The following is a 25,598-nucleotide window of genomic DNA, read 5'->3' as shown; positions in this document are numbered from 1 at the left end:
TTTCTTCTTCTTTAAATTGAAATTTGTCACTTTCTATAGTTTTTCATTGATTCAAGCTGCTCTACAGCCATCCTCATTTCACCATCTTCTTTTTGTATACGTGGTATACTTATCGACATAATGACATATTCGTCAGTCACTTCTTGTGTTTATTCTTTAACTGTTTTTCATGTTTACTTGTATGATTCTCTGGAAGAGAACTTTTCAAGGACAAAAACAGCATCAGCTTTGACTGAACCTGGTGTTACTCTTTTTACAACTAACTTTGGTTTATGAAACATTAGAGTGTTTATATGTTAAACCAAGTCAAAGAAAGAAACGACCTCTTGCAACTGTTAGCAGTTTTATTGCCAACCAACTGTGCTTGATGTTAGGACTCATCCCTAGTCTCTTGACTTATAATCCTGCATATACTCTTGGTAGCACTGACCTCTTCACAGCGCTATATCCAAACATAAATCATTCAAAACTCAGTATTCTCTTTCAAGTATCAAGCTTCGGTGGAAATGAAGTCAAAACATCTTCCATCTAGCGGATCATCAAGAGTATCGTATTTTTCTAATTTAGATATTATAAAATATTAAGTTGGTTTAATAATATTGATTAATTCTGAACGTAGCGAATTGAACAATTAATAATAATGTCCAAAGTCTTTCTTCTAGTAGGGTATGCATGAATGAAAAGAGCGGGGAAGTTGAAATTTTATATTTTTTTAAATAGAATCCGCAATGCGTTCTACTGCTCAAACCAAATGTAATTTGAAGATAGATTCGAAGAGGACCCTCAGAAAAGTAAACCATAAGGAAGATACGATTCGAACAACGAGTAGTAAGTTCTAAAGCAATACCAGTATCAAGCTGTTTAGATAAAGATTTAATGACAAAACAAGCAGAGGATAATTTTTTCTCCAAATGAAAAACACCTTCGATATGTAGATCAAGGAACTGGATCGAATTTGATGATCGTATTTATGAAGTCATTGTTGAGTGGTTTTAGTTGAAAAACTCCTTTGTAGAATAAAACTAAGGTTTTCTCAGTGTTTAAATAGAGCCCGTGTCAGACTAGGACTCAATAGCAATGAGATCTTTGCTCATGGTAGAATGTAAAGCTTGTATATCTGGACCACTCCAGATGTCATTCACAAATAAATTGAATTTACCATTAATTCGTAATTCTGTGATATCATTAATGAATTCAACCTAAAACTGTATCTACCTTAAGGTCAACTGGTGAATTCCTCGAAACTTTACCATTACTTCGTACCAGTGTTTTCTACATTCAAGGTAAGATACAAACAAACAAAAATTTAGAGTCAATATCTGCAGAAAGATAAATCCAATCATTTGGTAAACATAAGTTATGAGATTTGGTGAAGTTTTGTTTAGAGAAAATCCTCAATAACTGACTGTATTTCATTTACAAGGTATTACACATTCAGCGAAAAATGCTTCATGGTCAGGAAGACCTGAATTAATTACTTTGTGATTCACATTATGGGGTAGGAAATCGGAAACTATGTAATCTAGAATTGAGGAAGTGCTTTAGTAATTTGGATTGGTCAATCCACGTGCAGTTTAAGCTGAAATGACTCACTTTTCTGCTCTTAGTAGACAGAGCGTCGAGTAAATTTCGATTCGAGATTCTCGAAAAAATAATGAATATTCTTTTGAGGAGGTCTATAGATATAAATTATATATGAATCGTTATTTTGTTGTAAATTATGGAAAAAGCAAAAGTATTTTCTTCTAGTGACAAATCATAATTTAATACAGTCCTTGCCGACAAAATCAGGGCTTCGACGTAAGTTGAATTACCCCTGTCACATCTGTTAATAACTGAATATTTTTCAATAAAAACTTGTTCATTTGCATATAGCTAATGTTCAGTAATAGCAAATCTACGGAAACTCCAATTTCTCCAAAAACAAATACAACTCGTCTGTTTTGTTGCATATAGACTGAATATTAATTAGATCCATTCTTAATACTATGACTAAAGTCAAGTGGTCTACGTGACTCTAAAACGGTTGTTGAGTCCAAAGTTATGAGTTTCTTAGGTGTATCAAGTTTCTTTTAGGTTTGTTGCTGCGAAGGTTTAAATCTCATCGTAGATCTGATGAGATAAGTAGACTTTATATTTCAACTTCATGTGGAATGAATAATGCTACCTGTGACCTCTCAAAGGTAAACCAAGTTCAACAAGCAATTTAACAGTGGTTACCACACGATGTAGAATTGCCTTTCAGTAAATCCTTTTCAATCTTTGTCATCAATTGATAATTTAATCTACTTTTCAAATGGCTTCTTGCAAAGACCATTTGTACCAAGATTTATGCCAAAATTTCAACTTTTACAGTATTTCTAATAAAGCTTAGTTTTTTTTCAATTTTTTTCTTTGGAAATCAATGATCTGAATACAACACCACATATTTCATCTCAGCTTCACATCAAATTTATGTATGAAAATGATACTGCATATATTTCTTTGCTTTAATTCTATTTCACATACATATTTAAAAAGTACTTTGACCTTTTTTTTATTTTTATGTGTCTGATTCGCAGCCAGAATTTTCTGCCAAATGCGATTAATGATTTTACTATCTACTAGAATAGGTCAATCAATTTTATTTTAAGAAAAAAATAAATTAAAATATTGACCCCTTCCAACTAAATATAACTATAATTATTAATGTAAAATCACATGATTTTGAAAAATAAGTTTATACTTGATAAGATAAGATTGAAAGTTAGTTTTTCACCCAACTGATTTTCAAAGTGTAAATTGAATTAAGATTCCATTTAATTTACACTTTTCCACGAGGTATGTTAAGAATATTGTTTTAAACTGGTTATTTAGTAAATAAATAATCATTTTAATGTAAAAATTCATTATATAAGTAGAGCTACTTCTTACAAATCCAAATTGGAATCTAAAATCCAAATTCTAAAAAATAACTATTCAATATTAATTATTTTTTAATAAAACTTCTCCCTTTATCTGTGCCCATTTTCTGTATGGGCTCATACGCAAACATCGGCGCAAAACACGTCAAACAGATGTCAAAGAAATGTGGTCGACCCAATAATTTGTCTTTACACACACTGTAACTAAATTGCTTATACCATCTTCTTGTACTCTGGAGGATGGAAGGAAGATCAAAAGCGAAATTCACGTTGAACAGAAATAACAAATTCACATCTATAAAAACGTCATTTTGACAAATATTGAGCTGTGAAATGACATAAGCGAACTGCTGCTATTTAAAGGTAATCACGTAAAACTCCAGAGGCTCTTTTTTCTAACAGTTTTGTCTTATCGGATTCATAGATGAATATCTAAATCGAATGATTCGGTTTAAACCACCTCGTATTTTTTTTTCAAGAATAAGATAAAAGTAATTATTCATTTAATATTTTCAAAGAGACGGTGGTTCGAAATTATAATTATTAAAAAACTGTGTTTCTTTTAGATTATATTTACTACATTATTTTGTACAAGACTTGGAAATTTTTAATAATGAACTGGTTGACTTAAAAATGATATTAATTAAATTCTTACCATACCCTTTGTCTGCACCAGCGCATGGGAAGTTTTTGAAATGTTCTTTATCGTATAGAGAGAGAGAAAGAAAAATATTTTATTGTCAAAAAATTATAGAGAAAAGCTTGTAAAAACTAAAGAACAAACATAAAAATAACTAAATAAAATAAAATTTCAATATACAGAAGAAACCACAATGAATAACAAAATTATGGGTAATAATTAGAATATAAGTCCATAGCAAAATTAAACTAGTATGGAGCATGCCCGGAAATTTAATAATATTAGAATCAAGTCGTTTACACAGTAGAAGGCATTTTCCAGTAAATATGCCCTCAAATTAATGCGAAGTGCGGGAAAAAATTATGTCTATTTGATTCCAATTGGCAAGTGATTGTGCATTTTTTGCATTGTAAAATATTGAGCACTTGACTGAACGTAAAGTAGGTAACTGATTCAAAGATGAAGATATAGCTGGACACTTTTTCAACTTTTTTCTCATAAGAGATACCCTTTGTTTTCTCCAGCCTTATAGTCAAAATGCAGTAGATATTTCTGTCATTTTGTGTGAATATCTTGAATTATTGCTTATTGAGTGCCTTAGAATAAGTTCAATTTTAACTATTTTGATATATTTGCATTCAAAGTTAAGCAACATTCCTGAAAAGTGCTGGAATGTATGATTAAAATTTACTACTCATTTAAAAAGTGATATATTTTGAGTATATTACAAGTTATTTGAAGAGCTTATGAAAAAAAATTGTCAAAACTCTAAAAATTACTTATACCCTTTCTATCCTAAGATTTTATTAACAAAAACATGCATTTATTTTACAGAAAAATACAAAATTATATACAATATTCGTCATCGAAATATAAAATGAAATCAATCTCATGTGCTGGATTTTCTTCTCTTCAATAGTGTTTGTAATTTGTCCACTTTAACTAATTTATTTTAGAACAATTTTTGTTTAACTGCAAAAACATGTCTTCGAACGCTAACTGGCGGTCATCGTTCAAACGCATTTTCTAAAAGAAAAGTCTAAATCCAAAGTACTTTAAAAAAAGGAAATGTCTCGGACTGCTTTGTGTAAAAGAAATATTGAATTTACCTCTATTTAATAACACGGTTTTCTATATCTTTATTTGGGTCATGTGGTGAACCTAAACTTTTTGCATTGACATTTTATTACTTGTCTCCAAAGCACAGGAACATAAACTTGACAATTTTCAATAAGACCAAAATCTTAATCACATCCCATAATAATGTGCCGTGAATTTCTTGCATTCTAGTAGGTTTAACCAAGTACATAAAAAGTTTTGCAATATTTTTATTTTGCCCGCCACATGAAAATTCAGTTAGCATATAGCTAACCATCAGTCCACGTGGACTGTTAGCAAGTGGTTCTAAACACAAAAAATACAAACAGAATAAACGGATGGCAATAACCGAATCGTCAAAAATAATTCGAAGGTGACAAGATTATTTGCGTGAGATAAAAGACTATCGAAGTTCTAATAGACTAATGGGATAAAAAAGGGCTCAGCCCATGTCTGGTACCCTATTTAAAGCAAACTCACTTACAGGCACATACATTTTACTCATCTATTTACCTTTTTTAAGTCAATATTTAGTCGTAGCAAGTTAACGATTAAGCTTTTATTATCTGCAATTGATGTTGGAAGAAATTTTTTGTTTGACTATTTTATTTTTAAAAATGTGTGCAATATATTTGCACATAAAATTATTGCTACTCATAAAATACAGAGACAACAGTTAGTCAAGTTTCATTCTGGAATTAACAAAGAATATTGAGCTACAGGCAACGAACAGCGTACTGTTTAAATTGTTAGTTGGTGTGAAACTCGATTTAAAAATAGAGTTTGTGTCGTTGATGAATTAGAGACAATGGCTTTGTTGAAAAAGTGCTCACATTAATCTTTGTTCATATTTTAAACGAGTCTATGACTTGCCAATATTAATAAAACATCCTACCTTTGTTTACGTATTGCTGTAGTTAATTTTGGGTATAAAGCTACGATTAAAAATTTTAACTATATACACGTTTAGTACGAGGATTGCTACTTAATTTTTGAGAATATTTATAATTGGATATGGCTTTACTGATTTCCAAAATAATGAGATTGAGATACCTTCACAACATGTGATTCGAATACATCAGACGCTTCTTCAGGTGTAGAAAATCTTAGACAAAGAACTAAATAAGTTGGGGAGAAAAATTCGAAAAACAGATAGATTTGTCTAAAATTCGTGATAGAATTTATTACGATCAAAATAAGATTATTATTTTCATTATTGATATAATTTTATATAGATTGAAAATACATTATTAGAATGGATACTAAGAAAGCTCACGCACACGTTGTGATTCTAATTTTGGAAACAACTCAGAATCATAATATATGTAAAATCTAAATTTAAATTTTACTCATGGACAAAGCTATGCTATCATCATTAAATATTATATTTCTATAATTTGGAAAATCATGCTACACATTTATTTTGGTGCCAAATATTTTGAATAAAAATATTCGCTCCATAATATACAGTTTGTCACACATAAAACATATCATATAATTTTTAATAAATGTTCTATTCAATTATAAAAATAAGAGGGTTGCTACTTAAGCTTTGAGATATGGCAACACTGATGGGAATATGTCAAATCTGAAGTTTGACATTTGACATGGTAAACGTGTTGTCATACGAGTGCTATTCGAGTTATTTACAGATACTTAAAACAATAATCTTGTCAAAAAATAAAATTAAATCGCAAACATTTTCGTGTACTGATTTGATATGACTTTTTTTCGAAATTTCAATTGCTAAATCGTCATGAGACATCCCGTGAGATTGAGGGATACTTTGGCATGCTTGACGTGACTCATGAATAGCTTACACATCTAATTAATAGTTTATTCGTGACAAAATATGTACCATTAGTATGAAAGGTACATATTAGAGGGGGGGATAAGGAGTGTTGACATATGAGAAGAATTTGGCGTACAGGATGTGGTAAGATGGATCAGGACACGAAAAAATTCTGGTGGGATCACGTAGAAAGAATACCAGAAAACAGATAGGCAAAGTGGGTTAAAACTCAGAGACCGAACACACGCAGACCTGTAGACAGACCACCAAAGAGGTGGTACAAGAGCTGAAGCTCTCAGGAAGATCCAAGAAGAGGGCCAAACGTACAGGATTGAACAGGACCTGGGCTTAAATGAGAAATATGGAGAAAGAGAAAGAAAACTATCATAGCGAAGTCCTTGCATAGACCCTCCGACAACACCTTCTTCACAGGGGCTTCACATTAAATTATTCAAAATGCTCTCCTCTCACAACATTTTTGATTTTGGGTAAGAAAAAGAAGACGTAGAGTGATGGATACGACTAATAGATTAACTGTAAACTAAAAACTGTGTCATACTCAACGTGAAATAGCAATTGCATTGTAGTGATGCAGCACTCAAAAGTACTCAGCGAAAAATACTTAATTCTGTTTGGTTAGGGGAAATAAATTATTTATATACCACCCCGTGGCCGTCAAAGAAGTAGATGACCATCGTTTTTAATTTATACTTGCTCATGCGATTTTTCTACACAGTTGGTTAGGTTTTAGGGCTTCGTTTTTGGGTCCTACTGTAAAAATAAACTGTTTATTGTGTATAATAACGAGCAGGGTATGACACGTTCCTAACAGTTTTGTGCAATTTACATTCTATTTTGTTTTTGCTCTGTTAAAAGGTTTTTTCGTATTTTTGCAAAGAATTTTCTCATTGCGAAATCTTGAGTTAGAGTATGCCTAACGCGATAAACGAGTAACGCTGGAAAAAATTGCTTAAAAGTGTCTTTTCACGCACCAGTATAACGCATCTACTCAGAGGGATATAGGGGTCAGCCCTCGCATAAATTAAAATATATTCTTCGGGAAAATTATTTGAGTAGACTAGTTTTTTGCAATATATTCAAATTATACACTACCACGAAGCTAATTTTAGTCAGCTTTTATCATATGTCTTCACTTAATTCACATATTGTTCGAAAATCAATCAGTGAATCGGCAAAACCTAGTTCTGACTAGATAAAATGACTTTTTTTACCATAGAACTCTATCCTGTTTATTTCCAAAGATTAAGCTTCCTCCTTTCATTATCTTTTTGGCGATGTACCAAGTAGTTCCCGCGTGCTTGGTTCCTGGTTTTACACTCATTTTTCTAATCTGTTTTCTGGCATATATCCAGTCTCGTTTACGTTTTTAAGCCCATCTCACCAGATCCTACATTCCTAATTCTTCTCTATTATCCCAACATTATGGAATGGATTTAGTTCAACGCAGCAAAGATCCAGACAACTGTGTTTACAAAGAAATCTGACCTCGGATGTGGTCCAGTCTGACAGAAAATTTCACCATGATCCCAAATTGGGACTTAAGGTTGGGTGTAATATGTCCTAGTATAGGCATTTGGTTAAAACAGTTTAAAAAACTAGAAGCCGTCTTGAAAACTAAAAAGATTTATACCCCTTAATAGCTTCTAATTCTAAGAGAAATTCGACTTAAAGACGATTGAGAGTTGATCAGAAACCTGGAGAGTCTAGGTCACCCAGAGCAGCATTTCTAAGATCTACTCGATACGCAGATGTGGTTAGGTTATGTTAGGTAAATATCAAGTTCTACCGCAGCCCACCAGAACGTCAATTATCTCTCTTCTGCCTGCTTTTACATACGTTCTTAATTGTTCTTAATGTTTTTATTTCAATCCTCCTCATTATTTTTGTTGTTGTTGATGTTTCGGCTTTTGTTGCGTACCTGAAAATAGGTCTTACACATATTTACTAGATTTTCATCTTACTTTGTATACTTATCATAATGTTTGTCCATATTATTTCTCTCAAATGATTGCTGCTTTTATCGCTTGAGTTCTTGTTGCCTCTATTAAATTCCTCGTTATCTACGGTTAGTTTACATCTAATCGGATCTTTGAATATGATTTACTGAGTCTTCTTCTGTTAACTTGTATCACATAGTCGCTGAAGGTCATCTTGTTATAGTGAAGGACTAAAGCTATTTCTTTGTCGTATTACGATAATAATCTATATTTTTTTGGATAATCCCTTTCTGGCTTTATTTCTCGTTATTCTTTTTGTCTTTAATAAGAAGTAGTTATTTATTATCTATATTATCTTCTCTAGAATCTCCTATACGTCCCTCGGTCGTACTTTATTGAAGGCTTTTGTGAGGTCAACAAAGTTTATAAACATGGACTTGTTTAACTCGAAAACATTAAAGTGAATGAATAAAATCTCATGTCATGGGAGTAGTATTAAATTTTTAGTTTATATGGAACTAACGAGCGACTTTTTTAATGGTTTATTTTTTGTATTATTACAGACTGAAATATGGAACAATTCGAGCAACTACTTACATGTGCCATCTGCTTAGACCGCTATAGAAACCCCAAGCTTTTACCATGTCAGCATAGTTTTTGTATGGAGCCTTGTTTGGAAGGGCTAGTTGATTACGTTAGAAGACAGGTAATTCTTTTAATAAATATTGTACAAACTTTTTTATCATTGGTATATAGACACTTGTCAGCTAAATTGATTTGATTAATTGAATTTGGTTAGGTTGGGTACGAAAAATCAATTATTGATTATATATTACTAAACATGAAAAATAATCATCAATTTAAAGTCAGTAGAGGACCTGAAATAAATAGCGATCACTTTCTATTAATGGTCAAAACAGAAATTAGATGTGGAGACAAAAAATCCGCACATTTTTAGACAGCATAGCAAGTAAAGTAGACATTGAGTTTCAGTGACAAGTTTTCTTCCGGTAAAGGTTTGGATGTAATCATCGATGACGAATCGTATTTCACTCTTCAACATTACCTTGAAATTCTATAATCCCCAAATTATATAAAAAAGAGTGTGTTAGATCTAGATTAATCCAGTTCATAAAGAGAAGTGGTCAGTTTTTGATAAATTCAGAACGAAAAAGAAAAATTCCTTCTTTTGATCGTATAAAAAATAAATTAGCTCTCTTTTAACCAAATTAGAATATGAAAAGCCAATTTTTCAGTAAAATAGAAGGACAAAAACCAATTTTTTGCCAAATTAGACTTAAATGATGCATTTTTTGACCATATTAGACTTAGAAACTGAACCTAAAGTAGATGTTATCAAATATTCAGCATTAGTTACCAGTTTCCCATTATGCAATGGACGTTGTGGGATCTTTTGTAGAAACGATTAGATATTCCATTTGGTGAGAAGTCATTGAAGTGAAAAATAGGGTCTTACCTCCGAATTTATTTACAGTGAAGAGATTTGCATGAAATTTGGTTATTAGGTTCATCTTACCTTTTGCTTCAAAAGTGAGAATGATCTGAACTCCACCTATTATTTTTAAAGGGTGTAAGCTTAGTAAGTAAAAAAAAATACGATTAGTTTTTGGACCATAACTCCTTCAATTTTGATGCTATCACAGCTTATAAAAAACCATTTTAAAGGTAATTCAAAGAGGTACAACAATGTATAGTGAAAAACCTTTTATTTTAAAACGGTGAAGGGTCAAAGGGCTGGAGAGAGACTGTGATGGCGCTGCCGCACGCGTTTTAAACAATCATATCTCCGTCATTTTTGTGTAACATAAAAAATCAAATAACCAAATTTTTTGTCTGTATACTTTTATACGTATCTTTCATCATTTTTGAGATATTATGAAAAGAAGGTGGCTTTTTTAAAAATTCGAAAAATTTTTTTTCTTAAAATCGTGATTTTTTTGAAAAATAAGTGTCCTAAAGCAACCAAATTGCTAGAATTTATCAAACTCTTTATATTTGAGTTAGTTCCAGACGGAATACCATTAATTTGGTGGATATAGCACTCATGAAACCTATTGATTTAGAAGAAAAAAAACCATTAGATGTTCCTCTTATTTGCATTAAAACTCATTAATTTTATGTGCAGACTTTCATTAATGCTTATTGCAGCTTTTGTTCCCATTGCGATAAAAAAATATGTGAAGAATGTAAAGGGGCACACATGGAAATACTACGAAGGGAAATTTCCAGGATAAACAATCAAATCAGACGAGGAATTCATAGGTTACAAGATACGTTAACTTTAGTGGAAAAAAATGCGCAAAGTATGCAAAGTAATTGTCTGTCAATTGGTGAAGAAGTTGAAGAAATATATAGAAGGCTAAATAAAGCACTAAAAGATCGTACCGAATATTTAAGAGGTGAATTGGATCGGTACTTGGGTTCTGAATTAAGAAGCTTAACAACTTTGAAAGAAAACCTGGAACAAGAAGTTTCTAATATCTTGAGTAACTGCGATTTAGCTGACAAGCATATGAACGAAAATGTTGATATATGGGACGATTGTGAACTGATGGATGCTAAAGAAATATTTTTAAAGACTGTAGAGTTTATCAGAAATTTTGAATACGAAAATACAGATTACAGTAGAAAAGTGAGATTAATTTTAGCACATGATCCTAATCAATTGGTGCTTCACGTTGCTGGTTTCGGAGAGTTAAACTTACCCACACAATCGCACTTGATTTAGAAGAAAAAAAACCATTAGATGTTCCTCTTATTTGCATTAAAACTCATTAATTTTATGTGCAGACTTTCATTAATGCTCATTTTAAAGCTTATTTCAAGCACTACAAAACCCTCTTTCGTTAGAATGCATAAAATGTATGTGCTCGTCGCTAGATGACATTGAATACATTGATTAAATTTGAGACAAAATAAAAGATTGCTTTGATCTTCAATATCTCGCTTAATATTGCACTCAGAACACTTTCTAAAAAACCGATCCGTTAAGTTTTTTACCTGCTACAAATTTTTCATAATAAAATTTTCCTTAAAATGCATATTTTTGGAAATATTTGCAAAAAAACGAAAACGTGAACTTGAATTTTCAATTGCGTATAACTTGAAAAGTATTTGAAAAAACATTTTTTTTCTCAAAATTAGGCGTTCTATCGATATCTGAGGTTATTTTGGAAAAATATTTACACCATCGCAAGGGATGGAAACCACCACTAGGGTGGGTGCGGAGTTCAGATCATTTTGACTTCTAAAGTTAAGGATAAAATGAGCCTATTACACAATTTTCAGCAAACATGCAACATTTAACAACAAAAATTAAAAAAACGAACCAATTAGATGCTGATTCAGTTCTATAAAATGTGTAAAGTGCAAATTATTAAATTAAAACAAACAGTTTGTGAGGATTTTTTCATTCCCACACCTCTAAAATTTCATTCTATAAACCGTCTTTATAATTAATAACTCAAAATAATATTATTGATTTATTTTATTTGAATTACGTCCAGAGCTTCGCATATCCCAGTGGATTATCACCTTAGGGATAATCAAATAGAGCCAAAATGAATAGGAATAGCCCATTTGAGCGTGGGAAGTGGGTCCAAATCTAAAATTATCAAAAAATTTTCTCTTTTTCTGAAATAGTCCATACTTCATGAAGGAATCAAATTATATATCACGTCCAAGGTTTTTAGACTCACTGGTTACAAATTTGATGTCAAATTTATGAAAACTTACCCCCTTCACCCCGAATAACAACCCCCTTGCATTTCAGCTCATGCTTTATGAAGTAATTAAGTCAATGCTTTTGTTAAATTTACGAATACACAAAAAAAGTACAAAAAAATCTAAGGAAGAGTTTAATTAACAAACTTATTTATTATTATATATATATATTATCAAAACAAAAAATCGATTAAACCCAAATTAGGTGATATTAGGTTCAAATTTTTATTATTCATGTCTCAATTTATCTCCTCGAATCGTTTTCACAGCGGAATACTACGAAACATTTTAGATAATAACTTTGTAACATTCTTAAGATTCTTAAATTTTACAACTTAAAAGCTACGTAAGATTCTTTTCTTTCTTTAAAATGAATGTTTGATGAAATAGTAACTAAATTAATTTTATAATATTCTACTATTCTAGCCTTTAGCTTTAGCTCTCTCATCCAAGAGTCACTGCTTCTATCGGGAGCTACTTTCACACGGAAGATCGTCCAGTTGGCGTTCTATTAGCGTTTGATTCTATCTCAATAACAATCACTTTAGCCGGTTTAAGATAGATAAATCCCTAACTGAAAACTTTTTTTATAGTTTTGGTCAATTTTTGAGATTTGGCCCCTCTGCGGCCGTCCGTACGCCCTCACTTTCAGATTTTCCGCGCGTTAATTTCCGGTGTTGAACATCACCCTGTATACATGCCTTTTTTTATGCACCGTCACTCTAACCAATCACAATACTGGATTTTATGAACGTCACCCTGTATGCAGGCTCCAGTCCTATACGTGCCGTTACTCAAAACAGATGTCCTTTAGTCTACATCCGGTATATATGAGGAAATCATCCCCAACCATCACCAACACCGGAAATTAATACCTTCTGTTCTGTACCTTCTGTGTTTTTCTGCTCTGTATAATATTTTACGTACGCCCCTTGTATGTTAAGTATAACCCCAGTAGGTTATGCGCTAAAAATCTTTCTGCGGGAACGTATGCGCAACAGCACCTCAAAAATTTTTAAGTGAGGCTATCCAACTTATTCTGGTTCGTTTGACTACCCCAAAAGGGAAAAACTATGTTTGACTGAATTAGAATTTTACGAATATACTCGTATTGCTTCCTCATCAGCTGTATCCTCCAGATTTAGTCTCGAGTGACTAACTACATAGTAAAATAGCTCAGCGGTGAGAAAATCAATTTCATCTTCAAAATAATAACTTATTTTTTGGAGAAGATGAAAAGGAAACGTTTGATAAAAAAGAAACTCCTGTAAGAGTTTTATTCCAACTCCAATAGTCACTTTGAATAGTATAGATATTTTTTTTTTCTAAACAAAATATTTCTTTTTTAGATAAAATGTCCAGAATGCCGCGCAGAGCACAGAATACCGTACAACGGAGTCCAAGGATTTCCGACAAATGTCACCCTTCAACGTTTTCTAGAATTACACATCGAAATAACGGGAGAATTACCCGATCCAACAAGCGGCCAAATAATGGAAAGATGCAACGTGTGTTCGGAAAAAGCTTATTGCAGCTTTTGTTCCCATTGCGATAAAAAAATATGTGAAGAATGTAAAGGGGCACACATGGAAATACTACGAAGGGAAATTTCCAGGATAAACAATCAAATCAGACGAGGAATTCATAGGTTACAAGATACGTTAACTTTAGTGGAAAAAAATGCGCAAAGTATGCAAAGTAATTGTCTGTCAGTTGGTGAAGAAGTTGAAGAAATATATAGAAGGCTAAATAAAGCACTAAAAGATCGTACTGAATATTTAAGAGGTGAATTGGATCGGTACTTGGGTACTGAATTAAGAAGCTTAACAACTTTGAAAGAAAACCTGGAACAAGAAGTTTCTAATATCTTGAGTAACTGCGATTTAGCTGACAAGCATATGAACGAAAATGTTGATATATGGGACGATTGTGAACTGATGGATGCTAAAGAAATATTTTTAAAGACTGTAGAGTTTATCAGAAATTTTGAATACGAAAATACAGATTACAGTAGAAAAGTGAGATTAATTTTAGCACATGATCCTAATCAATTGGTGCTTCACGTTGCTGGTTTCGGAGAGTTAAACTTACCCACACAATCGCACTTCGGTCAATCTTCTGGTCTACTTCAACCACCAGGACCTGGATTAATGAGATCTAAGAGTGATCACAGACTAGCGTCTCAGTTTAGACAACAGGAAGAACGAGGTTACGGAGATCGAAGTTATGGGGATGAAGATCAAGTTTTAAGCGGTAGAAAATTTGGAGAGAGACCGAAAAGTACGGGCGATAGCCGATACGGACGGGGTGATTATGGGGATGATTATGATCACGATAGTAGACCCACTAGATCGAAATATAGCAGATTCAGGAGACATCAACCAACCGATAACGATTCTGATACCGAACAAACTTCTAGAGTCAGATTCAATGAGCATAAAGAAAGAGAAAAAGCGTTTGATACGGAAGACGCATCTAGAGGTCCTCTTAGTGGAATCACTAGACTTGCAGACTCACCTAGGGTAATGAAAAAAATGCAGGAGTGGGAGACCGGAAAATTGAAGAAAAAAGAAGAAGCTCCACCTCCTGCTCCAACCCAACCGAAAGTTGTACCCAAAAGACCACCTCCGCCTGCCGTAAGGCAAGTTAGCGAAGAAGACGAGATATCTAGAATAAAGAAACAAAACAAAGGGGCAACTACATCTACGGAAAATACTACAGAGACAGCCAGATCTGCTGCAGAAGAAAGGCAAAGGAAAACACCAGCCCCCGAGGTGAGTCTAGATGAACTTGAACAGTAGCCTCTTTAAATACATTCAAGTACCTGATTAAATAAAATTTTAGAATAGAATCCTTGATATAAATAATAATAATTGTTGTGTTGCTTGTCCACCTTCTGTTAAATAAATTAACATCAAAGAAAGATATGAGGAACTATTGATTACTCGATCACATACTGGCATGTATCTACTATCACTTTATCTTCAAATTTCCCTTTTTGTGTTGTTGCATGAAGAGTTTTTCCCAGAAATCTACAAAGCTCCTAACACCCTATTTTCCTCAGGCTGCCTCCAGCGCCGAAGAAAGCGAAGAATCTTTGAGCTCTCTTCAACAAAGCCAAAGAAAAACGCCAACAAAGGCTACCGTACCAGTCACAACTAGACGACCATCGGACGCAGGCCATAAAAAATCCACAAGATCGGCTAGCTCCGATTCGAATACTTCTTCTGAATCTTCAACATCTTCAAGCGCTGTTCGAAATACTGGAGCTTCATTTACGACAGACGAAGTAAAGAAGAAGATTCTCTCTAAAGTAGAACCGACCAATACAAGTAAAAAAGTATCTTCGCCAGTCCAAAACAAACCTTTCCAAAGTAGATTTTTACAAAATAAAAATACAACAACTCCAAAAGAAAAAGAGGAAGAAACGGAAACATCTTCGGAAGAAGAAGAAGAGACCGAAACTGAAGAAGAAGAAACCGATGAAGACACTCAAAAAAACGATAACAAAGAACTAGCAAAATCTGATATAGGTCCACTTTTGGCCAGAAGCGCCAATGCAAGAGATAATAGTGTCGAAAGTACTCGTAGAAAGAGTAGGGACGAAGCTGAATCTCCGATAAAAACTAGGTACGGCGTTACCAAGGATGAACCATCGAAATATACAAGAAGCAGGACCGCGACCGTCGTAGAAGACGAAACTCCGAGATATACAAGAAGCAGAACTTCGACTGTCGCTGAGGAGGAACCGTCAAGGTATGGTTATACCAGTAGATTTTTAAGTAAAAGCAAAAGCTCCGCTGCTATACCGCCCGAAGATGATGACTATAACAGCTCGAGGTAAGTTATCGATATATCCCATTGATTCATTCAACACCTACACGTACATTTAGTTAAAATCGGTCCGGTTCGTGTCGTTCCAAAGAGGAAATTATAATTAGGTATGGTGATTGGCTTGTCGGGCTTGAATTTGCTTTGAGGGAATTTGGAAAAATAAAAAAAAACATGTATACTTTCCAACAATCTTATTCTGTTATATGTTTTGTATAGATATGGCTCAGCAGCAGATGATATCGATAGTAAATACCCAGCAAGTGGTCGTTCTCGTTACATGGCATTAAAAGAACGCAGACAACGTTTAGCGAGAAGCAAAAGTAGCCAACAGTTTGGCGATGAAGATGATACCGAAGAACCAGTTTCGCCAACCACCTCCAACCCTTCAGCTTATCTAGCTTCGAAAGGATACGGCTCTTCGTCATCAGCTCATGACCTCGCAAGAAGCCGGTAAATAATAATCAACAATTTGTGCTTGCATTTGCATGTGTTTGTTTTAGAAGATATCCTCAGAAGAACCACTGGATTCTAGCTGTAGTTTTCATGTTGTGGTTAGTTTTTGTGAATTTTCCAAGCGAAAACTCCAGACTGCACAGTATTTGACTAGCAATCAATCCTCTGAGGATATTTTTTGATAATAAAAGGTATTATAACGACCTAGTAAAGTTATCGAATAAATGTTATTCGGAATCGATACATCCTAGTCTATTTACAGTTCCTCTCACACCTTGAAATCGAGGGATAACTCTCCAGATCGTTCTACAGCTTCTGCTGCAGAAAAAGATGGAGCCGCTTTAAGTTCCTGGGCAAGATATCTGAAAAGCAAATACGGTAATCGAAGTGGTGCCAAAGACAAGGATGTTACCTCCAGTGGGAGTACGCCTTCGGCAAGTAGCTCTGGAGCGGCAAGAAGATTGTCATTAGGACTGCCTTTAAGATCTTCAACTGAATTAGCGAGTTCTGATGACGATTCAAAAAACATGCAAGGCTCCCCCACTACCCCTACAGCAGCTATGGCAGTAGCAGGTAAGATACATATAATCTAATATAGACGTTAACTACGTTTTGTCAGCCTTTCTTGCTCGCTTTCCTCACTATTCTATTCCATTTCTTTCTATCTCCACATCTACAACTACAATATCCCGCATTACTTCATAGCTTGCTTTAGGTCACCTCTTCACCGTCCTATGACTGGCTTCCACGCTGCCTTCCGTATTAGGGCTTTCGAAGCTCTTCTTCGTATATCTCCAAACCATTTAACCCTTTACATTTTTAGCACTGTCACTATATCATTCTCTTTCACCGGTATCCTCAATCAGTTTTGACAGTTCCCAGTATCTTCCTTGAGTTCTTTCTCTCTAATATTGGAAAATCCTCTTCGCCCTTCCCACTGCATCTATTGTCGATCTACCTTTAAAATGCTACTGACAGTCTTCATATCTCTGTTAAATGTATCCCGCTAGTCAATCTCTTCTAAGAGTTATTAGAATCCGATTGTTTTAAGGAGTGTTATTGGTTTTTAACAGTTGCAGAGCTTATGGTCTCCCTTTTGGAGGATTCGGCTGATCTGTTTCATATTCTATTCCGTGGGCAAATCATAAGTAATATTATCTAGCCCTGGTCCTTCCTTCTGCCTTAGTCACGCAATTACTTCAATATATTATTTATATGCTTGTGCTTTTTCGTTAGTATCTTTGTCGTTTCGTTCGTGGTTTAAAGTAAATCTCCCATTTCTTCCTTTCTATTCTCGATAACGATCTTCTGTGTGTATTTTGTGTTCTGATATTGTGAAAAAGTTGTCTACTGTCTTTGATGTTTGGTTCTAGCAGAGCCTCTTCTTCTTTTGTAGCATTTTAGTGCTTCATTGTGTAGCTCGCAAGTTCGTTCTCTCTTTTTGTTGTCAACCACTGTAGCAATGTTTGTTTTGTATTAACGTTACTTTTATATCTTTTAGGTATCGCCCAAGCAGTGGCAGGTACCACCCCTAAAAGCCAGTATCTCCAAAAGTGCGAGCAGCTGTTTCAAATAGGTAGTCGGGGGAGCGAAGCCGGATGCTTCACGTGGCCGCGTGGCGTTGCCGTCGGTCCGGACAATACCATCGTCGTCGCTGATTCCTCCAATCACAGAGTACAAGTTTTCGATGCTAACGGACGTTTCATCAAAGAATTCGGTCAATATGGCAACAAGGAAGGAGAGTTCGATTGTCTTGCTGGAGTTGCTGTTAATCGTATTGGACAATATATTATTGCTGATAGATATAACCATAGGATACAGGTAAGTACATTGCATTGTTGTTCAGAATCAGAATCAATTAATCAGGAGTGTTCATATTTTAAAGTTATGTTTTTAACGTCACCTAGTTAGTGCAATGTCTGACGTCCGTTTCCATAACAAAGTTATCGTTTTTAGAAACGAAAGATAAATTAAAACTTATTAACTTGGCTTAACTCTTTATACTGATCTTTTTCAACAATGAACATCGCGAAAATAAAATCCAGTGTGAAAAACTACTTCAGCGAAAAATTTCACGCTCGTTCCTTAGCTATTGAACTTTAGAGTGATTTGTAAGGAGTTGTTTGAATGCATTGGTTGCTTAACAGGTGATTTCACAAGGAGATTTCTTGAACTTAACGCTTAATCAACTAATTTACAATTTTCTTCTCATAACCGTTGATTACAAACACGTCTTCAATAAGAGTTCTTTTCTCAGTGTATCTTTCGCTTCTTCTTTCAATCACCAACCTGGGACTGTTTAACCCATTACTTCAGGTTGGGTTCCCTGCTTCTTTTCTCTTGTTTAAATTTCTGTCTGATCTAAGACAGCCTCTTTGGTGCGCATAACTCCCTAAATGTATTGAGAAACTAGATTCCAGTGGATGCCTTCTCTCAACATCTTCATCACGATAATGTCCGCTGACGGTTCGCCGATGTGCGATTCCAATTCCTTTCTATTCATCTTCCATTGTTCACAGTACATCCTGCACTCCATCGTAGTAAGGCCTTTCGGACGAATCTCTCTTGTCCAAAATACCCATATCCAGGTACAAATTGAGTGAAGTTATATCCAACTTCATCATGACGCTTTTCTATTGAAGGTTGCACGCTCGGTGTTAACCGCTTCGTCAACTTTCTTTTTTAAGGTATTATTATTTTATTATATACAACGACAGCTACAAAATAATATGAAATTGACATAGAGGAAAATCAAAAGTTTAAGTTAAATAATTAGGTTTATAAAAATTAGTTAATACTGACAACATAATTGCTTTTTATGCACAATAAATATCAAATAACAGCTTTTTTAATAGGTGAACTTAAATCTTTATTATCTTTTGAAGGTTTTTGATCCATCTGGAAGATTTTTGCGAGCATTTGGAAGCCAAGGGAGTGCGGATGGCCGTTTCAATTATCCTTGGGGTATTACTACAGATGCACTGGGATTTATTTATGTGTGCGATAAGGAAAACCATAGAGTTCAGGTAATCAATTAGAAGTTTAACTAATTTATTAAAAAATACTCCAAAATTATATCTTCAATATGAGAATCTTTCAGTTTATGAGATATTTATATCTATGTTAATCCACCAGCAAGACAAAGTTAATGCAATGCAAGACGCAATATTTCTTGGCCAAAAGCATGCGCAGATGAAGTTAATTCATGCAAGATCTTGACATTAATGGTTTTGTGTCGTTTGTATTGCATACAAGCTGCAATCTAGTTACTTTTGGCTAAACAGATAGCCGACTTTCGTAAAATTAGCTTCGTTATTTTCATTGTTAATCTATATTCAAAGTATTAGTAAAAATTTGAGGTTAGGAATTTGTTTACTTTTACTGTTTACAGAAACTTGCATGCAATTTCTTGCGTTACGTCAAGTGGCCTTTAACTTTCTCTTATTACCTCCATATCTTCGAGTGTTCATTCCCCTGATATAATCCTGCTAGTATCAATGAAAGCTTATTTAAGCTTCAAGGCAGAGGTAGTAATGTTTTCACCTAAAAGTATTTAATGGAGCTAAGGTTAGATCAATCTAGAATTGTAATAACCACTTCCTAGAGGTAATTCTGCGCTACACAAATTTTATAGTTCAAAACGTTTTGGACCATTTTAACTAGGGCTTTACAAAACTGACTACAGAAAGGATCAAGTTATTATACACTTTTTGTAACATTTCAAGATCCACGATCTGGAAGGGATCTTTGTCATTGATTTTCCCACTTCTCCATCGAGGTCTGTCTTTAGTTTTTTTTCTTCGTTTAATGTTTTATATCATTCTTCAATTCTGCTTGATTTTGTTCAATCACTCAGATCTGGATTGTACTTGTCCTTTCCTTTAAACGTTCATTTTACTTAGTATTTGATAGTTTATACGTTGCCTGTATTCATTATCGTCAGAATTTATTGACATTAGAATTGTTCTCATTATTTTTCATTCCGTTATTATTTATTTTGTATTATTTTCATTATCTACGCTCCATAAATTATCTGTTTTTATTGTTTATTCCATCTCTTCGTTATTTATTTCAATAGTACAAAGTGCAGAATAGATCAATACCATCAATACTGATCCTAAAAACATTCTGGACTGGGGTGGAAGCAATCTGATTGAGTTTAATTCAACAAAGACCCAGTCTGCTATTTTTATAATGAAGGGTGCCATTGCAGCTCAGTATTTTGTTCTGTCTGTACACAAAATATCACCAACGTAGCAAATTAGCTTGTTGGGTGTTGAGGTTAAGAAGAAATAAGTCTTGACATAGTCACATGGCCAATTTAGCTAAGGCAGCTTCACAAAATCTTGAAAACCTCTTCAAGACCAAAAATCTATATACTCCGCAACAGCTTTTAATCCTCTACAAGACCCAGATTCGTCCATCTTTGGATGCTCGACTAAATGCAGAAGAAAATAAATCAATCCAGAGTTGATTAGAAACTTGGACAGCTTAGAGCATAAAAGAAAGATCGCCGAACTCACAAATTTTTAGCGATACTACCACGGCAAATGTTTTTCCGAGCTGTCCAACATAATTGCGCCTAGAGCAATTATTGCAAGACCTCAGACGCCCAGAAGTTCAATTTATCGAGACTCATTTCTTTGGAGAAGTGGTGGACCTTTGGAATCAGCTACCAAAGCATTAAACTCCAACCTACAGAAGGTCAAGATCAATACCCATTAGCATCTCCACACATCAGGCACCACTCGAATTACTTGTAAAAGGGTTTAAGGTATAATCATCCTGTCTTACACCTCTGTAAATTATAAAGTGTTTTATCCACTTTATTTACTTGTATAATGCCATTTGTCTGATTTATCATCATCTTAACCTAGTTTCTATTGGCTGTTGCTTCATTCCTATCATCAGTTTACTCCTTTTTGACAAATTTCAACTTGTTCCATTTGATTCCATAAACTCGAAGAAGAATCGTTAAGTTTCTAGGTAGAATTGGAAGATAATATCAAAAAATTCATTATTTTTAGACAATTAATGATTTTTTTTTTCTTCGAAGGTTTTCCAATCGGATGGAACATTTGTAGGAAAATTCGGTTCAATGGGTAACAAAGAAGGTCAACTAGAACATCCCCATTATATCGCCGTCTCAAATACTAATAGAGTCGTCGTTTCTGATTCAAACAATCACAGAATCCAAATATTCGATGTTAACGGTAAAGTTTTAACGTCATTCGGATCTGAAGGTTCCGAAGAAGGTCAATTCAAATTTCCAAGAGGAGTGGCCGTTGATGATCAAGGTTATATATGTGTAGCCGATTCTGGAAACAACAGAATTCAAATATTCAACCCCGATGGCAGTTTTCTAAAAGCTTTTGGTTGTTGGGGTATTAGTAAAGGCGAGTTTAAAGGACTTGAAGGAGTAGCCATGACATCAAATGGACATATTCTGGTGTGTGATCGAGAAAATCATAGGATACAAGTTTTTTAAAAAGAGTTTTTTTGGATTTAACTGATATAACTTTTTCAAAATAAAGTGTGTTTAACCGCCAATAAATCTATTTGCATTTCTTTTCATGTTTTATTTGGTTATATTAATATTTGTCTGCTTAACCAATCAATATCAACTTGTACATAATAACAATCTCAAAATGTTCTTTTGAGAAAGATGAGCAGTTGAGAGATTCAACACTCAATCGATTTCGCCAAAAATCATTTTGATTCAACAATTTAATCTCTTTCAAGAGCAATATAATCATTCCAGCGCTTCTCTAACTTTTGCCTTCAGTTTCAGCATTTGCTCTTCATTTGATCTGAATGTCTTACCGGCGAGTATTTTTTTGAGATCAGTAGTCACTGGGGGCCAGGCCTGGACTATATGTTGGATGAGAAAGCAATTCGAATTGTAATTCTTTCAATTTAACCATCGTTGTTATCGATTTATGAATCGGTGTAATGTCTTGATGGAACCGTTGTTTTTTCTTCGACATATGAGGTCGTTTTTTCTCAATTTTTGCATTCAAACGACCCAACAACTCTATGTAGCATTCGTCATTTAAATCTTTGGATAGTCGATGAACAATAACAGAAGATATAACCTTCTGAGCTGACTGTTGTGGCTTCGGACGTGGTTCACCGGCTGCAGTCAACTCAGGTGATGATAGTTTTGATTTCGAAGAGAAGTAATGAATTCATCCATTGTCACATATCGATGTAAAATATCTGATTAATTACGTGTAAACATTACCAAAAATTGCTCTGAATCATCAACACGCTGTTGTTTTTCATCTATTATGAATAAGCGCGGCATCTACTTTAAAAAAAGCTTTGTCATGGTCAAATGCACGTGCATATTTGTAAATACACTGTCTTCAATTTATGATTTGACACAACAAATTTGAGGACTTTTTTGATATTTTCTGGAGTAACTACATCAATTAGATGACCATCATCGGTGTCTGTACGACCACGTTTAAATTCAGCACATCAATAACCAAATGTTCTTTTTAATGGAACAGAGTCTGGATAACATTTTTTACCATTGCTGTGCTTGTACAGTAAAAATTATTTGGAATGCAATGTTTCGAAAATAATAAAAGTAGCTTCATTTAAATGGCTGTGACTTTTCCCTGACTTATCAAAATATCATGAAATTTCACATAGTCTTTTGAAAGTTGGTACTTCATAAACGTCATATGGATTTGACAATGGTAGCGCCATCTGTGTGTCAGTCATACGACTTATTGATTGATGGTATACACGGAATGCGAAAATTTTAAGTATTTCTTGGTTTTTTTCTTGAAATGGTTATGTTGGACTCTGAGCAAAAATGAATTTTAGTTTTTAAATATTTATTTTATATATTTTTGGTTCTTAGAAATATTTATTTAAAGGGAATATTATATTTTAATTTGTTGCTTTAAAGTTTTTAGAAAACACATTTAGGACACATTGGTGCAGTTTGAATGAAAGGCCGGTCGAGGCTTGATTTTATGATCTCAGGTACTTGAGTTATAAAAACGACTGTTTATCGATATACCAAAAGTACAACCAAGCACTATGGTCTTTGTTCAAGAAAACATGTGTTTTACTTCATATAGTCTAGAGTTGGACCTTGAAATGAAATATATTTTTAAATAGTTAGTCTGCGACTAAACTCTGTCCTGTCTTCTCGAAAAGTGATTATAAAAATAAAAGATTTATAGCAAATCAATATATATTTCTTCTGTTTTACTTAGCATCGTTTGCGATGAACTATGATATGATTTAGGCCTCTTTTATGCATGCGTTTTTTGTCGCTGGTCGCGGGGCGACAAGTAACGCGGCGTTATTTTATGAAACAATATCCAAGCGTTTTTTGTCGCCTGCCGCTTTCAAATTTCATCAGTTTCAACTCTTGCAAGTGGACCACACAACGGCAATTATTACAAATGGATCCGTGTGTTCTTACGTTTTTGATAAAAGACGCTAGAGACGTTGGGAATTAATGGTGCAAGACTTCTCAGAATTGAGACTAATTTGATAAACTATGTGAAAAGATAAAAAGCACTTTTATTACAATTTTGGAGTTGGTACGGGAATTTGCGTTTGAACCAGGGGAAATGTTATCAATATCGATTCGGCATCGGACATAATTGAATCCTTTGATGCTATCGGAGAATTTTCTGGTAAAGTAGATGTTCCTTCGGTATTGTAAGTAACAAGCGACGTATATTCCACCGAGCCATGAATGTATCTGAGGAAACCGCAGTAGCAATTATAAAAGCGTATTGGGCATTACACAATTTTGCTCGCGTAAGGGATGGCCTCAAATTTGAAGATACTTTAACATTAACAGGTTTATATGATATTCAAAGGAACCAACAAGAAAACCGCCGACCATTTTAGCAGTCCTGCAGGGTCTGTTTCAAGGCAGGACACCAAAATATAATTATATGTATACAATTTTATATTGTACTAATAGATGGTACTACTGATAAATGAATAGATATAGAATGCGTTGTTAAAATGCAACCCTAGCGAATATACTTATAAAATACATTCTTACCAATTTCCTGCTTTTTCTTTTCATTTTTTTTTTACTGAATTCGCGAATAATGATTTCGCTAATTTCCTTCCAGGCATCTCTTTTCAATTGCCTGTTTTTGTAATCTTCTGATGAAGAATCTCTCAAACATGTTTTTCTTTTATTGCATCAATAAAAAATTCAACGCCAGATTTTCCATGGTACTTTTTCACGCATCAACACAACTGACTGTTCAAAATGAGAACGACAAATGATAATAATCGCGCTGCATAAAAGCACCAATTGAGATTAATGTACGCCTGTCGCGACGCGTTTTGTAATTCCATGCGACAGGATTTCAGTACGCCGCGATACGGGTATTGAGCGGTTGATTGCGGTCGATGCATAAAACGCACATTTAACAACGTGCTTTTAGAAAACGTCGCGTTTTTTGTCGCCCCGCGACCAGCGTCAAAAAACGCGAGCACAAAAAAGGCCTTAGGGTTACTACTATTCATTATTCTTATACTATTTTTTATTATATTGTCATGATTAACCAAACTATTCACTTGTTTAATAATTATTTCTAATTCTACGTAACGTCTGGAGGTTTATTGTCACTAATGTCAAGAGGTTCATCGTAGGGTAAAAATTTCTTTGTTTTATGTCTTTGATTTCTTGTTAAAGTTTTGTGATATGTGCCTTCGTTTTGTTTCACATTTTCTTACAGTTTTTTGCTAGGTTATTGAATGCTTGTCTAGATCAAAGAGATCGTTTCGTTAACATTTTGCGTCAACTGATTTAGTTCCAAGCGTATTAAATACTACGTAATTTTTTAGTTTTAAATATTTAATTTCATCACTTTCCTTAAATTTAAACAGTATTTTCTTGCTTTGATTAAATAACTTTTCATTACATAGATCAATATTTAAATTCATATTAATGAGATCTTGTATTCATAAAAAATATCAGTAGATGTAAATACTTGCTTAGGTTAGGATAGGAATTTTTTTTTTATATTCTTTCCTTGCGAGACCACAAAAATTCTTAATATTTGTCGAAATATAAGGTTTTGTTTTTTGCTATCTTCATGTGTGCCTTTGTCAAAAATCAATAATTTATTTATTATTGTTCAATTATATTCTATTACTAATAATAATTTTTTATGATGAAA

General features: G+C 33.8%; 1 protein-coding gene across 4 annotated transcripts in view; it reads left to right on the top strand.

The window, feature by feature from the left end:
- The window catches only part of LOC130893764 (RING finger protein nhl-1), a 38,436-nt gene extending 16,446 nt beyond the window's left edge, over positions 1-21,990 (top strand). For 2 of the 4 annotated variants that reach the window (XM_057800110.1, XM_057800111.1), the window contains 8 exons: positions 8,955-9,097; positions 13,485-14,909; positions 15,200-15,891; positions 16,186-16,419; positions 16,685-16,995; positions 17,924-18,243; positions 19,308-19,448; positions 21,479-21,990. In XM_057800110.1, coding sequence (XP_057656093.1) covers positions 8,963-9,097; positions 13,485-14,909; positions 15,200-15,891; positions 16,186-16,419; positions 16,685-16,995; positions 17,924-18,243; positions 19,308-19,448; positions 21,479-21,910 — 3,690 coding nt within the window. In that variant the 5' untranslated portion in view covers positions 8,955-8,962 and the 3' untranslated portion in view covers positions 21,911-21,990. Of the gene's footprint in view, positions 1-8,954; positions 9,098-13,484; positions 14,910-15,199; positions 15,976-16,185; positions 16,420-16,684; positions 16,996-17,923; positions 18,244-19,307; positions 19,449-21,478 lie in introns of all 4 variants that reach the window. The other 2 variants (XM_057800108.1, XM_057800109.1) reach the window with 1 other exon arrangement.
- The last annotated feature ends 3,608 nt before the right edge of the window (positions 21,991-25,598 follow it).

This window comes from Diorhabda carinulata, chromosome 5 (assembly GCF_026250575.1).
Source record: "Diorhabda carinulata isolate Delta chromosome 5, icDioCari1.1, whole genome shotgun sequence".
Classification (NCBI taxonomy): Eukaryota; Metazoa; Arthropoda; class Insecta; order Coleoptera; family Chrysomelidae; genus Diorhabda; species Diorhabda carinulata.
Note: the sequence above shows the minus strand (reverse complement) of the source record. Positions and strands in the feature narration are given on the sequence as shown.